The sequence below is a fragment of the Procambarus clarkii genome, chromosome 2 (assembly GCF_040958095.1).
Source record: "Procambarus clarkii isolate CNS0578487 chromosome 2, FALCON_Pclarkii_2.0, whole genome shotgun sequence".
NCBI lineage: Eukaryota > Metazoa > Arthropoda > Malacostraca > Decapoda > Cambaridae > Procambarus > Procambarus clarkii.
Window position 1 is genome coordinate 15,099,222 of NC_091151.1, and position 17,956 is coordinate 15,117,177.

The following is a 17,956-nucleotide window of genomic DNA, read 5'->3' on the forward strand; positions in this document are numbered from 1 at the left end:
CGAACCAGTAACAACGTTCTAGGTCCCTGTACTTGTTAGTTTTCTGGGTCTCCCTGAAGGTGGCCGCCCCGCCTCCCTCAGCTGCGCTGTAAGGTAGATAGGTATCAGCCAATGTGGATGCACACGTGTAGTCCCACACGACCTGTTTACCTTCCCTCCACGGCTGCAGGGTGACTCCATCTGGGCGTTTTTGACTGTTGTCAGGTCTGCACAACTGAGGTTCCCTTTGTGCTGGGCACCCAGCCGAAGCCAAACTTCTCTTGATGATGTCATTGACTGCTTCATGTCTGGCAATCTTTCCCTGTGTCTTACGACAGATGAGACCATGGCTGCCGTATTGGTCTGCCCGTGCATGGCCGCAAATACACCGGTGCTCGGTGGAGATAGGGGCGGCAAGGCGCAGAGCAACACCAATACTTAGGGTCCGATGGTCCAAGCGGGTACCCAAGGCGGAATTAGGGACTGCCAACAGGAAGTCCCCGGCATGAAGCGCTTGCACAGCTAGAAGACGCGCTTTGTCCTTCCTGGAAGCTGCCTCCAGCAATGATGTGGCGATGTTCTCCACTATGGGGCTATCCCATTTGGACTGTTTGCAGTCATTTGGAAAAGTCGGTCGAGGATGAGAGTTGACGAGAGTGTCCCACTGACCGGCTCCTTCCGCGAATTTGGGATCATGAATCCCAATGGAGTCTCTTAGGTGTTCCGGTAGTATTTCCTTAACTAATTCACCTGTTGCACTGGTCGAGGATAAAAATGCTGGCAATGCTAACTGTGTCGCCTTGCGAATACCTATTCCCCCGAGTCTAACTGGGAGCGTTGCTTGGTCCCATTGGTCATCTTGCAGGGAGAGGTTTAACACTTTCACGGTTATTGACCTTAGGAGTGTGTCATATTCTGTTAATTTTGGGCTGTCGAAGGAGGGAGCACACCTTAGGAAATAGGTCAGTCTGGGCAAAGCCAGGCACCTTGTGAGAAGGTACAAAGCATTGCGGGCGTCCAAAGCCCCTATTCTTCCCTCTATCCTCCTCAGGTCGTTCAACTTTTCTTCGAGGACTACCTCAATGGCGCTCGAGCCCAGAGGTGCCCCTAGCAGCACATTGTCAGTGGGAGCGATCACTTGGGCTCCTGGCAATATGGTTCGCACTGCATCTATGGTTGGTTGGCTAGATGAGATGATTTCACACTTTAATGGGTTTAGGGTGAGTCCTAACTCCTCTCCCTTAGATTTCACCAGCTGTAGATCTTCTAGCAGGGACTCCTGTGTCCCTGCCAGGGTGCCATCGTCCAGGAACCAGATGTTGAGTTCGCTGGTCAACCTGCTTGTGACCTCTTTAACAGCTATGCAAAAAAGAAAAGGGGCAAGTGGGTCTCCCTGCTGGACACCTTCTGCAGAAACAACTTCATGTTCCCCAAACAGCAGCATCGATTCCCTACTGTACCCTGCTGAGACGAAGGGGAGTAGAGACAGAAAGCTTGTTCGAACTGCTTCCAGTACCACATCCCTTTTTACCTGGTTGAAGGCATTTTTAAAGTCTAATTTAATTAATGCCTTATTTTCTGGGAGGTGCTTGATATAGGCTCGTGCTGCATGAGCTGCTGCTTCACAGCAAAGGGGACACCAAAACCTAGTTGATGGGGTCGAAGCATCGTCGCAGCGTCTATGCTAATTTTTCTGACAGCTGCCCTAGCAACAAGGCGCCGAAGTGTGTTACCCACGGCAATGGGTCTGACTCCACCATCTTTCTTCTTGAGGACACAAAGGGATGCTGCAAAGAAAAAGGGTTTAATTGTATCTGGGATCAACCCAGAGAGGCAGTCGTTGACAAACTTCGTGATCTCTGACAATAGTGTCTCGGCAACTTCTCCGAGAACTGGGTTTACCATCTCCTTGAGGTGCTGAGGTCTTACTCCAGTGTATCCCCCTGCCGAGCCTGGCGGAAATGACATGATGGCTTTGTATACCTCTGACGCTTGGAGGAATAGAGGTCCCATGTCTGGGACATTTGTGTCCTGAGCAGTGGGTTCCCATGGTACTCTAGGAGGGTGCTTCTCTCTCAGCGAGTTGGCGGTAGCGGTATTTCTAGGGGCGATTGTGTCTTCGCTGGTAAGTAACCTAATTGCCCCTACTGTGTTGCCCTCTTCAATTTTTTGGTCACTTGTGTTCCTAGTTAAAAATTGTCATTGGAACTCTTGGGTCTGCCACGGCGGTTTTTGCGTTGAGGAGGGATGGGGATCAAGTTGTCAGCTCTGGGGAAATTATTTATTGCCCTAGTGACTGATGAGGCTAGTGACTTGCCTCCTCTTGCAGGTACGCCTAAGCAAATATTGCCAAACAGGAGCAAATTATGCCAGGCTTTGATGGTGGCCACAGCATTAAGATTTTCAGACCGTTCATTTACTTTCCTTAAAAGGTCTGTATATTTCCCTGCTGCAAATGGGTGCGTTGCTTTAGGAATGTGGGGAAGAGTTCTGGTGGTGGATGCTTTGATGGCCCCCAGGAGGTCATCTGATGACATGAAGGTTGCTGGGATGTGTGGGGGTGCCGGGGGGACCTGTGGGCCTTCTCTCTCTACAGGTGCCGTCCATGAACCCTCACAGCCGTTGTGTTGACGTAGGGTTCCATCGTTTCTAAGGCTGTGAGATTCGTCACACACCCGACACGTTCCTCTGGGTCTGGGTCCTCTGGTTGCACGTCTGGGTGCACTGTTCCCGGGACCCTGTTCTTGGCTGAGGGGTTCCTGGTTAGTTGGTGGAGTCCCCTCCATCCCCCGGGCGGCCGGCGTGGGAGGGATGACAGGGGTGGTGGCGGCAGGGGTGGACACGGGTGGTGGCAGGAGGGGTGGCTAGCTGTCCCTCACACTCACCACTCCTATGAGTACTTGTGTCTCCCTCCCTTTTTGGAGGAACCTGAATGCCTGCTGTGACCTGTGCCATATCTGGGTGCATGGAGGGTAGCACATCCCTGCCACAAGCACTGTGTGGGCGGTGAATAGGTGGGTGGAAGACACCCAGGCGCAGGGTGGGCTGGGTGGTGGGGCGGGGAGGAGGTGGGGGTTGACCGGGCCTCGCTCAGCTTGAGGGGGGGGGGTCTGGGTGACACTTAAACACTGGTATAATTTTCTTGTATATCACTGCACAACGGTGAATGAATCATATCTTGAGGTTATCTTGAGATGATTTCGGGGCTTTTAGTGTCCCCGCGGCCCGGTCCTCGACCAGGCCTCCACCCCCAGGAAGCAGCCCGTGACAGCTGACTAACTCCCAGGTACCTATTTACTGCTAGGTAACATACACTTGTAATCCGACACACTGTGAGCTCTATTAGCTCTGACCATGATTGCTGATTTTTATTTTCATTTTTCTTTCCCATACGTATTTCTATAAACACTGGGTGGCACATGGGTGACCCCCCCCCCCTCGCCCGACCGAACAACAACACCCCCTCCTCCCCCACACCTTAGCCGTGGGAGGCCTAGAGGGCGCCAGCGTGGCCCTCACTGCCGTTGTATTCCATACCCTGCACACCCACCTGTTTGTTCCGTTTATGTTGAGATGGTCCACTCTGGGCACCTTCCTCCACTCCTGCACCTTCCCAGGACATTCACACAGCACTCTGTGAAGGCTAGGCACGGTGACGTCAGGATGTCCCTAGCAATATATATATATATATATATATATATATATATATATATATATATATATATATATATATATATATATATATATATGCAATTGACGATCACTAAACACTGATCATTTGTATGCGGAAAAACCACAAAGAAATGGGGGAGAGAGATGAACGTTTCGGCCTGTTAAAGCCGCTGTCAACACCAGACTGACTGGAGAAAGAGAGAGGATACAGGCCAGCACCTGGAACCTGATCAACCCATCTCTAGGGAAAGGATTACCAGAAATAGGAATGGTCAAAGAGGATTAAGCGGTCAGAGAACAAGGATGAAAGATTAAAGAAAAGCCTCATGAACACACAATAAATGAATATAAAATTGTAATGATACATTGTAAGCCTCCCTCTCAGAGTTTTTTCTTAAACTGTTGTGTAATATTGTAACTTAAAACAGGGTCAAGTTTGTACATACCAGTACTAACATTGAGAAGATTTGGACATTGACTAATTAGGGCAGACTCAATTAAATTCCGTTCCACAAAGCCATTGCAATTGGCAATGCTTTTCGCCCCATCCCAATTAATAGTGTGATCACACAAACTTGTGTGTAGATACAAAACATTAGACGTTTGGGCAGTTCTTATACTATAAGCATGTTGGGACATACGTAATTGTAAGGATTTTCCTGTTTGTCCAAGGTACACAGACTCATAATCATTGTAGGGAATCGAATACACACAACCTGCTGTACCAGGAAAGGTTTTTATTAAATTAGACTTGATCGTATTATTACTGAACTCCAAATTGATATTAATGTTCTTAAAAACTGTGGAAAGTTTCTCAAATCCCATCGCATGAGGTACCACCAATGAGTTTCTATTTTCTGGTTTCGCTTTGGAGACATTATTATAAAACGTGCGTTTAGCTTTCCCAAATGAACAATCCAAAAAAATCTTAGGGTACTGTAAACTTTTCCCAATTTCATATATTTTAGCTATCTCTTCATCAAAAAACTCAGGGCTGCATACCCTAAAAGCTCGAAGAAACATTCCTGAAAATACTGCCTGTTTAACTTTACTATGATGATTCGAATAATAATGAACAAACGACCCCACGTTGGTAGGTTTTCTATACACATTAAATTTGAACCTTCTATTGACTCTATGAATCATAATGTCCAAAAACGGAAGAGTACCATTCTCCTCATTTTCACATGTGAATTTTATTGAAGGTACCAAAGAATTAAGTTCATTAAGAAAAACTATTTGATCTTGGTCACTCGGCCATAAGCACAAAATATCGTCGACATACCTAAACCAGACTACATTAGAGGGGATAATCCTGGATAAGATCTTTGTTTCGAGAACTCCATATACAAATTGCTCAAAACTGGGGAAAGTGGATTGCCCATAGCCATTCCAAATGTTTGTTTGAAAAATTTTCCATTGAAACTGAAATAATTGTCTAAAAAATAATAAAGCATTTGGAATGGTTATGGCAAGTCGCCAATATACGATATTCTGAAAAAAGACGAATATCTGGCAAAAATTAACCTCATACTCTCTGACCAAACTAAATTCCAAAGGGTAACGAAGGACACTACAGCCGAATTGAAAACGAAGGTAAACAGATGATCGAAACTGTGAACGTCAAGAAATCCGAGCTCCACCTGCCAAAGGTTATTGGGGAATACAAACTTGGTTATGCAAGTGGGAGTGTCAAGACCCACAATCCAAGAAACCCACTTCGGCCAATCATTAGCCAGATACCCACACCCACATACAGACTAGCTAAGCAACTCAACTGCTTGTTGACTCCTTATGTACCTTATGCTTTCAGCCTGAAGTCTCCAAAAGAATTCTTTGACTTACTGCGGGGAGCACAGGCCACAGGGATAGGAGCCTCTTTGTATGTAGAGTCGCTGATTACCAACGTTCCTGAGGATGAAACAATCGGGATGATAATGGACAGAGTGTATCGTGATCCGGCTTGTACTCCTCTTGACATACCAGAAAACATACTAAGAAAGCTACTCCAAGTCTGCACTAAAGAGACACCCTTCTTGAGTCCAGATGGGCACATGTATAAGCAAGTAGATGGGGTCGCCATGGGTTCTCCCCTAGGTGTCCTGTTTGCGAGCTTCTACATGGGTACCTTTGAGCAGAGGGTCTTAGTTGACATGGACTCGAAACCCACCATATACTGCAGGTATGTTTACAACATTTTTATGCAATTACCTGATGTCAGATGTCTGCAGCAGCTGAAGGAGGCTTTCAAGCAGAATTCTGTGTTAAGTGTCATTTACGAGAAGGAGAATGATGGGAAGCTGCCCTTTCTAGATGTAATAGTCACGGAAAGGAACAGAGGGTTCCACAGTGCAGTCTACACTAAGGAAACAAACATAGGAATGTGCCTCAATGCCAACAGTGACTGCCCAGACAGGTACAAGACGAGTGTTGTTAACGCTTATGTCGACTGATCTTTCAGTCACATCCCAAGATGGATGCAAGTCGATGAAGAACTCTGTAGGGTAAGGCAGGTCCTAGTCAACAATGGCTTCTCTAACGGTTATGTTGAAGACATCATAAAAAGGAAGGTGAAATGCCATGCAACCTCTGAAGAGTCAACTAGCACAACACTTGTACCCCCCTATTAGACTGTTTTAGAGGAACTTCTTTTTGACGACTCATAAAACAGAGGAAAGTGTCCTGAAAGATATTATTAATAGGAACGTTATCGCTACAGACAAAAATCAGAAAATACAATTGACCATTTACTACAAAAACAAAAAACAGCCAACCTACTCATGAAAAACTCTCCAGACACCAAACAGAACGCCTTGAAGGAAACCAACATCGTCTATGCCTTCACATGCCCACTTAGGGACTGTAAGCCCCAAAGACCTCAGTATATAGGCAAGACAACAACGTCTCTTTCTAGGCGATTAACAATGCACAAACGGCAGGGCTCCATCAAGGAACATCTTCTCACAACCAGACCATCACCAGAGAAATCTTAACAAGCAACATAGAAAGCATCGATAGATACAGCGATAGCAGGAGACTCGACAACAGCGAGGCACCTATACATCAAAAAGTCAACACCAGCAATCAACAGCCAATTAACGCATAACTATATTTTACCCACTTCAAGACCCCGAACCAATATAGAAGCAACAAGAGAAAGTATGGGCCAATAGGCCTTCTGTAGTTACTTCCACTCTTATGTTTTCATAACCAATTTATACACATCTCACCCAAAACTTTTGTGTCATATCACCTCACCCAAAACAAATATAAGCATGATGCAGCAGTGTAAACCAGTCTTTGAAAATGTAAGAAGTCTTACGAAACGCTTTTAGGGGTCAGACCAAGAATAAAAATGGAAAAATATATTTTTGCCGAGTTAATTTTTCACTTACCTTCGGCAGTGAAGAAAAATGTAAGAAATAGTGAGAAGATTCGTGTTAGAATATTTAATCTTACCCTTTCGGTTAAATTCAACAACATATGTTTACAAGACAGACTGCTACCAAAATATAATAATATATGAGCCACAGCAAGCTTCCCCTGACTGCCAGTCCTTCCCACCATTCTCCCCCTCCCCCGTTCCCTCGTCCTCCCAAAAATTATCTACTCCCCAGTCCCCTCGTCCTCCCCACTATTCTTTCCCTTTCCTGTCCCTTTGTCCTCCCAACCATCCCCCACTCAACCGGACCCTCGTCCTCCCCACCATCTTCCACTCTCGTGACCCCTTGTCCTCCCCACCATTCCATTCCCCAGACCCCTCATCCCCACCATCCCCAACTCTCCTGTCCCCTCGTCCTCTCCACCATTACCCCTTCCCCTGTCCCCTCGTCTTCCCCTCCATCCCCCACACCCGTCCCCTTGTCCTCCCCACCATTCCCACTCCTTCGTCTGATGCATTCCCAAATGATCTGATGTTCCCATAAAAAAATTGGTTACAAATAATGATCTGATGTTTCCATCACTGGAAAATAAGAAGAAGAGTTAAAAAAACAAAAGGAAAAAAAATTATACTCATAAAATAAACAATATGGTAAACAACAGTCAATTCCAAGGCAAGGTCACACAAAATAATTAAACCAAATATAAAATAGTTTGATATTTATGAAAATTCAATTTATCATTGCAATCGGAAACATTGAATTGGAATTGTAACGTATTTAGTATAGCATGTGTTGCTCTTACGCGTAACAGATGGTGTTAAGCAGATTTAAAAAAAAAAAAAAAGAACATGAGATTTTCCTGTCACAGGTGTGGCATCTAAACTTATACTCACGAAATGAACGCTATGGTAAACAACACAGCTCAATTCCAATGCAATGTCACACAAAATTATTAAATCAAAATGAAAATAAATCGAAATCTATGAAAATTCAATTTATCAATGCAATCAGAAACATTGTAATGGAATCGTAACATTATTAGTATAGCGTGCGTTGCCCGTACTTGCAACAGATGGCACTGTTTTTCAAAGAAAGCATGTTTTTACCTGTTACAGGTGTGGCATCTATAAAGGAGGCATATAAAAACACGCGCAAATTCGAATGGAAAGTTGTGTCAAAATTTCAAAGCAATCGGTAAAGAAGTTTCGAAGATTTCCCACACATGAATAACAGTTTTTCAAGAAAATCATGTTTTTCCCATCACAGACGTGATATCTATATAGTATGTATACAAAAACCTGCTCGGATGCGAATGAAAAGTTGTGTGAAAATTTCAAAGCAATCGGTGAAGAACTTTCGGAGATTAGCAATTTTGAACAAACGAACATTTATATTTTTATTTATATAGATTTATATATAAGAATTTTGGACATAAATATATCCTACCTTCTTTGAGCTAATAGGCCTCTTGCAGTTTCCTGTATTATTATGTTGGCATGTTGTCTCCACAGGTGACGATGTTGACTAATCACCCCAAGTCGTCAAGACATCCCAGCATCCACGAGGCGACTCACGGTCTTCCATACTTGAAGGAAAATAATATGAACACGTTCCAAAATAAAAACAAAAGATTCACAATTCTAAGGGAAAAAGTGGTAGCCATTGCTAGGGAAATGTACCGCACAGCCGCCGTGAAGGACCTCTACCGGAGGAGAAAAGAATTTGATCTAATGTTAGTTGACAATATGTTCAACGAGGTAATTATTGGTTATTTTATTTGTTCGTACTTAAGAGGGATTAGAAGCCAAGTGTGATGACTCAGTATAATTAGGAGAGTTGACCCTCTTTCCTTGATCTAGTCAGCTTAGGCTGTAAATATTGCACTGGCCAAGAGCTCCAAAGCACAATGAGATCGCCTTCGGCCCAGAGTTGTTATTATGGACCACATGGTAGCGTTTTGCAGCTCCTCAACTACTAAATGATTGTAGACTAAACTGCCCTGACTGAGCTCACTCAGTTCCTGTGTGATAGTTCATTGGGTAATAATGTTAGGTCCCTTGAAGGTTATGATGCTCAAAACGGATATTAATAAAAAAATCTTATATTGGAATACTTAAAATAAGTAAACCGCTGAATATTAATCGATATTTAAGTCTATGTAGAAAATATTATTACATATTCATAATTCTTGTTTAATTATTTTTTTTTTAATTCCAACAACAATCATCACCTACAGGGGGCCTATCCATTCTTGCATGAAGTCCCTTTCATCACTGTCTTCACTTCAATGTTGAACCCCCATCACAGCGCTGTCCAGGGTAATGTCCTCCACCCGGCCTACATCCCGTCCATCACATACGCCCGCTCCTCCTCAACGTCTGCCTGGCGACGATTCCTCAAAACTGTGTCACATATTTATACGCAACTTTATTGGCCCAAATGGGAGGAGATATCTGCGATACAGCAGGAGGTGAGTTTAGCACAGTTGTAAACAAGATTTCGAACAATTTATAGAGCTCTTTCGATCCACAGGTGTGTGATGGTAGGAGATTCATTTCGGGTCTAGTTCAAATTTCTTGTAAGACAAAATATATGAGTATTTACTTTTATTTGTTAAATATATATGTATGCTCATCTCTGTACACTGCAGTGTTTCAAGTTGCCTTGTCTCACAGAAGCATGGGTTTCTATTAGCAAATCTTCAGAAAGGCCTCTCTCCAGATCTCTGCGCAGTTCCCGGAGCTGCCGCCGCTGTTGGACCTGGAGAGGAACATGAGTCTGGCGCTGATCAACACCCACTTTAGCATTGGTATACCACTGCCTCTCCTGCCGTCACAGGTGGAGGTGGGCGGCATGCACTGTCGACCCGCCAGTCCTCTGCCTCAGGTGAGTTGTCCTGCCCTCACAGGTGAAGGTGGGCGGCATGCACTGTCGACCCGCCAACCCTCTGCCTCAGGTGAGTTGTCCTGTCCTCACAGGTGGAGGTGGGCGGCATGCACTGTCGACCCGCCAACCCTCTGCCCCACCAGGTGAGTTGTCCTGTCCCTCCGGGTGTTGTTTACTAGGCACAGATCTTAACCTTAACTTAACATAAATAGTATAAAGTAAAATTTTAGTACAATCATGTGCATATGTAATTAATTAATGAGAGACAACTGTTGCTTAATTGAGATGTTGCAAAGAGAAATGTTCATAGAAATATAGCATTGAAAATATGCTAATTTAAAGTAACTTAATCAGAGTACAGCCAGACTTATGTTAATTTGCCAGAATAGGCTACTGATTAAATTACATATTGCCTTCAATTATTAATCAGACATTCACATATTGTACAGCAGAATTAATGTTTAAAATGCTTGTCTATCGAGGTAGGGCTGTGTAGTCATATTATTAGTTGGTGTGAACTTTACTCTATAATTAGCACTAGTAGATTGTTAAAGAAATATCATGTATGTTTTGAGGGATCTTCTTTAAGATGTAAGTTTTATAAGTAAATTATAAAGAGTTAGAAATTTCTAATTCATGGATGGGTTATACCTTTTGACATCTTAATTAGCCATTACTGGTGAAAATTATTAATGAACGAATAAGCATGACAATGTTGCCATTTTCCAACTACTTTTAAAAAAGGCGTTTCGAGCTTAATTTAATAGAATTATTATGTGTTACCGGGATGTGTTGTGGTAGGTTATTGATTATGAAACATAGGGGGAGTGCTTGTGACTAGTTAGTGGAGTTACTTGATTTTGTACTTAAAGAGGCAACTTCTCTGAATGAATGGAGTGGAGACAAGGCAACTATTATGAGTAAGCTTGTCGCAGGCCGTCTTCTAATTTTCAAGCCCAAGAAAGTCAAGAGTTCTTGAGAGTTGGATGTTTCCGCTGATCGTCTCTACGACACCCTAAGCGGCATATTTTCTTGCTGTTGGTGTCATTGTCGTTTAGCATGCAATTAAGAAGTGCCGTTCATCCAGCCACCTGTTGTTGGCCAGTTTTGACAAGGAGGGGGAGGGGGGGGGCTTCAGCTTGAGTCGATTGTAGAGTAGTTTGGCTGTTTCACTGCCTTGTTTTCCTTGAATCTTGCAGGTTTTTTTGTTGCTTCTGATATTTTTGGGATGTTTTTGCAGTGATGGTCATCATAACCATCCTGTCCTCCTCGTGCTTCTATGAGAGGCTCAGGATCTGGCTCTTGTTCCTAGTAGGCCGTTCAGGACTCGAATGGCTGATGTGACTCAGTAGCAGGAAATGTACTCTCAGCCATCACGCTGAGAGTACCAAGTCTCTCAGCATGATGGCTTCAGGAAACTACCGAGGGCTCCTCCAGGAAAAACAAAACACTCGGCACAGGGTACTTTACAGGAGCTGGAGTCATGGATCACAGGGGCGGGGTCCGCTGGCGTCATCTACTTCAGTTTAGGCTCCATAACGCAAGGCATCGACATGCCAGTCCAGTACCGCGACCTCTTCGTCCAGGCCTTCCGCAGGCTGCCGCAGCGCGTCATCTGGAAATACGAGGGCGAGCTGGAGGACCTCCCTCATAATGTAATGATTGGCAAATGGTTTTCTCAACAAGATATTCTCGGTGAGATTATAGCACTTAACAAGAAATTTTGACCTTATGATCAATATTACTATATTATGTATGTTTTATCAAGGAATACACTTTGCAAAATAATAATTTTAATATCTTTATTGTTTAGTTTTTGAAGTCTTATTTGAAATGGTTAAATTTTCAGGCTACTAATTAATTGGAAGAATAGCTTCAGTAATCAACACAGACTTAATGGATGCTAAAATATTCTCGTTACAATTTTAATCAAGTTTTCGTACACGTTCTAACTACAGGCAGTAAAATTACAACCTAGATCAGTCAGTTCAATTTTGAGTAAGTACGAATATAAGACAAACTTCAGACATAGAAACTGTTCCGCGGACTACTGGATGGATGTGGGCAGCAAGATAGGCAACTGAAACCCGTTTGTAGATGTTAGCTTGAAGATCATGTACTTAGCCTGAAGATTATGTAGGTTCAGTACCTAAGACGCCCTGTGTACTGCAGCCCACCACAACATGAAGGTGTTCATCACGCACTGCGGCCTTCTGGGCCTGCAGGAGGCCGTCTACCACGCCACGCCCCTCCTCGCCATTCCCCTCTTCGCAGAGCAGCCAGTAAACGCCTGGTTTGTGAGGGACTCCGGTATAGGACGCTTTCTGGAGTTGGTGGACCTGACCGAGGACTTGGTCGTCGATGCTCTCACCGATATTATTAACAACCCAAAGTTAGTGTCAGAGAATTGTTGATGGGAGGAGTTTGTTTGGAGCCATACATTATGGGAAGGCTGTGTTTGATTTGTTGTTTACTACTTTTTTAATCTCCAATAGACAGTGTTTAGAGAAACTGATCACAGGGGTGAAGGGAAAGAAGTGCGGAGAACAAAATGTACTGAAGGTTAGCGGTGTTAACTCTCTGCCGGTTCACTCTCTGAGTGACTGCCGGTTCACTCTCTGAGTGACTGCCGGTTCACTGAGTGACTGCCGGTTCACTCTCTGAGTGACTGCCGGTTCACTGAGTGACTGCCGGTTCACTCTCTGAGTGACTGCCGGTTCACTCTCTGAGTGACTGCCGGTTCACTCTCTGAGTGACTGCAGGTTCACTCTCTGAGTGACTGCCGGTTCACTCTCTGAGTGACTGCCGGTTCACTCTCTGAGTGACTGCAGGTTCACTCTCTGAGTGACTGCCGGTTCACTCTCTGAGTGACTGCCGGTTCACTCTCTGAGTGACTGCTGGTTCACTCTCTGAGTGACTGCCGGTTCACTCTCTGAGTGACTGCCGGTTCACTCTCTGAGTGACTGCTGGTTCACTCTCTGAGTGATGCCGGTTCACTCTCTGAGTGACTGCCGGTTCACTGAGTGACTGCCGGTTCACTCTCTGAGTGACTGCTGGTTCACTCTCTGAGTGATGCCGGTTCACTCTCTGAGTGACTGCCGGTTCACTGAGTGACTGCCGGTTCACTCTCTGAGTGATGCAGGTTCACTCTCTGAGTGACTGCCGGTTCACTGAGTGACTGCCGGTTCACTCTCTGAGTGATGCAGGTTCACTCTCTGAGTGACTGCCGGTTCACTCTCTGAGTGATGCAGGTTCACTCTCTGAGTGACTGCCGGTTCACTCTCTGAGTGACTGCCGGTTCACTCTCTGAGTGACTGCAGGTTCACTCTCTGAGTGACTGCAGGTTCACTCTCTGAGTGACTGCAGGTTCACTCTCTGAGTGACTGCAGGTTCACTCTCTGAGTGACTGCCGGCACTGTGGTTTAGCGATAGTGTAAGAAAAGTAACTGTTTAAATTTTTGCGTGAATTTGTAGCCAAGAGGTAGAAGGGAGTCAGGGCCAGAATGCTCATAGGGTTTGTTATGGTGTTATTTGCCACATTGTAGTTGGAGCAATACAGTCTACCCACAGTCACCCATTTTGGCCACTTACCCATTAACATTCACCCTGCAAAATCGGGTAAGGATAGTCTCGAAGTCTCCAACTTCGTACTGAAAAGCAAACATTCTATATTTTTAGATATATATTTTACCATACTGAATAATTATCAAAACAAAACCTAATAATTTATTGAACTTTGCTGTTCCAGAGAGGAGAAAAGTGGACACGAGGCCGTGTAGAGTGGTGGCCTCGTGTGTCCCCCTGGAGACCACCTTACAAAACCAAAGATTTAATGTAGTGTCATAATGATAAACTTAAATTTAGTTATATAAATTTAGTTAAATAGGAGCATTATTAACATGAAAGTGATACAAATTATTGCAGTCGTGGCCGTAAAAAACTTTCAAATTTCAATTTGATACAAAACATATGGCATTAAATTTGAATGAAGAGAAACAATTCAGAAGATAATTTTCATAAGAGCAATGGTAATCACTGCACACACACACACACACACACACACACACACACACACACACACACACACACACACACACACACACACACACACCCAGCCTCTTGATATGAGAGTACTTGCAGTAACTATTTGGTCGAGAGTTATTGTTATGTAGTGATAGATGGACAGATAATTTACTTTTATGTTATTGAATTTGGACAATCGAGAAACCGTTTTTAACCGCAACATAATGATAAGATCTATCCTAACCTCTTCTTGCATTCCTATGTCTCATATGGCACATATATTTCCTATACTAGGCCTAGGAATATTTACGTTCAGTTCAACATTATTTTTTCCGGACCTTATAAAAGCATTACTACAAAAAGTGGTTTACTGGTGGTCCATCACTACATATTGGTACTCTCGACCAAATAGCTACTATAAGTACTATCATCTTAGGAGAATGTGCTGGTTGCTGAGGTGAAAAGTGACGCGGGCTGCCGGCTCCCGGAGTTGATCAGAGAGTCTTAGTTTCATCATCTTGCTGGCACTTATCTTATCTCCGGCGTCAGCGATTATTGACACTATTTCAGAACAGTATATTTTTTTGCTGACCTGTCAATATCATCTTATAATATTATTTAGACACATCGTCTCGTATGTGGCTGAAGACTACTTAGTTAATCTTACTTACCTGCCAAATCTCGGTGTCTGTAAATTAATTATGTATAATAGAGAGCTGTACTTCATTAGTGTGTTTGTACCACCAATGCTTTCATTTATCATTGAGCATTATGTTCACAATAAATTTTTAAGAGACCTCCTATCTCTTGCACACCATTTGTAGTGAAGCGCTCCGTGCGGAGAATAATGTGCGACTTCGTTGATATTCGAAGCTAAATTACTATTCACCGGGTTCTGTACCTCTTACGGATTTTCAGTAGCACAATATTAATCCACTGGAGGCCACGAAATCAATGATCTCTGAGGGACTGAAACAAATTTCCTGCGGATACCGTTTTTTCACTAGATATTAAGTTAGTAATTTGCTAATTCTTTGCACACGTAACTTAGGTATTGTAGTAAAAATTCACAAGTATTTCCTAGTAACTAATATATGAAAGTAATATATTTTCCTTTTCACATCCCTGGTGGTCAGGTATAAAGAAAACGTGATGAGGATGTCAGAAGGGATGAGGGACCGGCCGACGTCGCCCAGGGAGCTGGCAGTGTTCTGGACGGAGTACGTCATCCGCCACCGTGGGGCGCCCCAGCTGAGGTCCCCGGCGGCACAGCTCTCCTGGGTGGAGTTCCTCATGCTCGACGTCCTGCTCCTCCTCCTCCTGGCTCTCTTCCTCCTCCTCTTCATCCTACGTCGCTTCTTCAGGGACATCGCTGCTAAACTGTTTTGTAGTGACGGTAACAAGAAGAAAAGTGACTAGTTATATCAATGTCTTCACTGCTATAATCTTCGGTATTTACCAAAGTCTTCACGTAACAGGAAGACTGGTTAATACGATTTAAAAGAGTCAATTGGTTTTATTTAATTTTATGTACATAAAGTCGGTAAGATTTTCAATATTTTCGTTACTACACTATCTAGTAAAGTTAGAGCTGAAAGAAAATACCTTCATAACAAATGAAAATCAACCGATAAAATTGTCAAATAATAGTTTTACAATATCAGTAAGTTATTAAAAGAAAATCAAGAGAATTGCTACCATTAACGTTAGAGTTGGATGCTACCAACAAATAGTTTAAGACCTAGTAACACTGGGTATTGCAGCATTACTGAGCTGCTCCACTTGTAATGTGACTGTGTAACACTGAGTATTGCTACATTACTGAGCTGCTCCACTTGTAATGTGACTGTGTAACACTGGGTATTGCAGCATTACTGAGCTGCTCCACTTGTAATGTGACTGTGTAACACTGAGTATTGCAGCATTACTGAGCTGCTCCACTTGTAATGTGACTGTGTAACACTGAGTATTGCTACATTACTGAGCTGCTCCACTTGTAATGTGACTGTGTAACACTAAGTATTGCAGCATTACTGAGCTGCTCCACTTGTAATGTGACTGTGTAACACTGAGTATTGCAGCATTACTGTGCTGCTCCACCAGTACTGTTGCTGTTTAACACTGGGCACTGCTGCATTACTGTAGCTGTTCTAATTGTATTGTTGTTGTGTAACAGTCAGCTGTTCATAGGAATGATGTATTCTTGAATTATTGTATTAAAAAAGTACGAAAAAAGGTATTGTATATTGTTGAAAGATATGGGGTGTGGGTGCGCGTGAGCGTCTTTTTCAGTGTTTGCGAGGATAATTGACCTGGCTTTGAATTCGCTCCTGTGGATTCCTTCCCATATTGGTCTCCGAATACATGATAGAACTGATGAGTCGGCCAAGAATTTTGTTCATAGAGAGGGAATTGATTACCAACTTGGACTGCCGCTGAGCATCCTGAAGGCAGTAATATTCCGGTCAACAAAATTTCGAAGACTAGAGGCAAAGTGAAATTCACACCAGTTCCTCCATCTATCATCATTCTATTATGCAGGAAGTACCGCACGTCTATGGGTCATCCAATAATGTTAGCAGACTTCTAGATGTTACCGCTGCTAGGCTTAGGCTCGGCAACTAGTATCTCTGGGAGTTTGTAAGTTCTGCTGATGTAGATTTGATTATATGTAAAATCTGTCAGTAGAACTATTCGCATATTTTGCGTCATTATATAATGGAATGTGAAAAAATCGTATAATTCAGAGATAACACCATCAATGATGTCCAAGAAATGTGTAAGTACTTCATTCATAATGATGTGCTGCCCGAAATCTTAGCAAAGTATCCAAAATTTGCTTACTGTAGGTAATGCATGCACATGACTGTAACGCTGCCGCCCAGTTGGGTGGGCGTGGAGCACATGACTGTAAAGCTGCCGCCCAGTTGGGTGGGTGTGCAGCACATGACTGTAAAGCTGCCGCCCAGTTGGGTGGGTGTGGAGCACATGACTGTAACGCTGCCGCCCAGTTGGGTGGGTGTGGAGCACATGACTGTAAAGCTGCCGCCCATTTGGGTGGGTGTGGAGCACATGACTGTAAAGCTGCCGCCCAGTTGGGTGGGTGTGGAGCACATGACTGTAAAGCTGCCGCCCAGTTGGGTGGGTGTGGAGCACATGACTGTAAAGCTGCCGCCCAGTTGGGTGGGTGTGAAGCACATGACTGTAAAGCTGCCGCCCAGTTGGGTGGGTGTGGAGCTACCATAACATCCACCACAGGCTGGCCATTCACAATCTGTGAATGGACTGGACATTCACAGTCAACGACCTCTCACATGCTGAGTATGGGGTGTACAATAAACTCCCGCTCATAGGATGCGTATGGGGTGCACAATAAACTACCGCTCACAGGATGAGTATGGGGTGCACAATAAACTACCGCTCACAGGATGAGTATGGGGTGCACAATAAACTACCGCTCACAGGATGCGTATGGGGGTGCACAATAAACTACCGCTCACAGGAGTAGTATGGGTGCACAATAAACTAACGTTCACAGGAGTAGTATGGGGTGCACAATAAACTACCGCTCACAGGATGCGTATGGGTTGCACAATAAACTACCGCTCACAGGAGTAGTATGGGGTGCACAATAAACTAACGTTCACAGGATGAGTATGGGGTGCACAATAAACTCCCGCTCACAGGATGCGTATGGGGTGCACAATAAACTAACGTTCACAGGACGAGTATGGGGTGCACAATAAACTAACGTTCACAGGATGAGTATGGGGTGCACAATAAACTACCTCTCACAGGATGCGTATGGGGTGCACAATAAACTAACGTTCACAGGAGTAGTATGGGGTGCACAATAAACTACCGCTCACAGGATGCGTATGGGGTGCACAATAAACTAACGTTCACAGGATGAGTATGGGGTGCACAATAAACTAACGTTCACAGGATGAGTATGGGGTGCACAATAAAATACCGTTCACAGGATAAGTATGGGGTGCAAAATAAACTAACGT

The 17,956-nt window shown here is 44.0% G+C and overlaps 1 protein-coding gene across 3 annotated transcripts in view; it reads left to right on the top strand.

Moving 5' to 3' along the window:
• Nucleotides 1-16,180, top strand: part of LOC138349848 (UDP-glucosyltransferase 2-like) — a 35,729-nt gene extending 19,549 nt beyond the window's left edge. For all 3 annotated transcript variants that reach the window (XM_069323774.1, XM_069323767.1, XM_069323780.1), the window contains exons 3-8: nt 8,546-8,791; nt 9,271-9,504; nt 9,756-9,920; nt 11,393-11,615; nt 12,093-12,312; nt 15,080-16,180. In XM_069323774.1, coding sequence (XP_069179875.1) covers nt 8,546-8,791; nt 9,271-9,504; nt 9,756-9,920; nt 11,393-11,615; nt 12,093-12,312; nt 15,080-15,362 — 1,371 coding nt within the window. In that variant the 3' untranslated portion in view covers nt 15,363-16,180. The remainder of the gene's footprint in view (nt 1-8,545; nt 8,792-9,270; nt 9,505-9,755; nt 9,921-11,392; nt 11,616-12,092; nt 12,313-15,079) is intronic.
• Nucleotides 16,181-17,956: the final 1,776 nt, after the last annotated feature.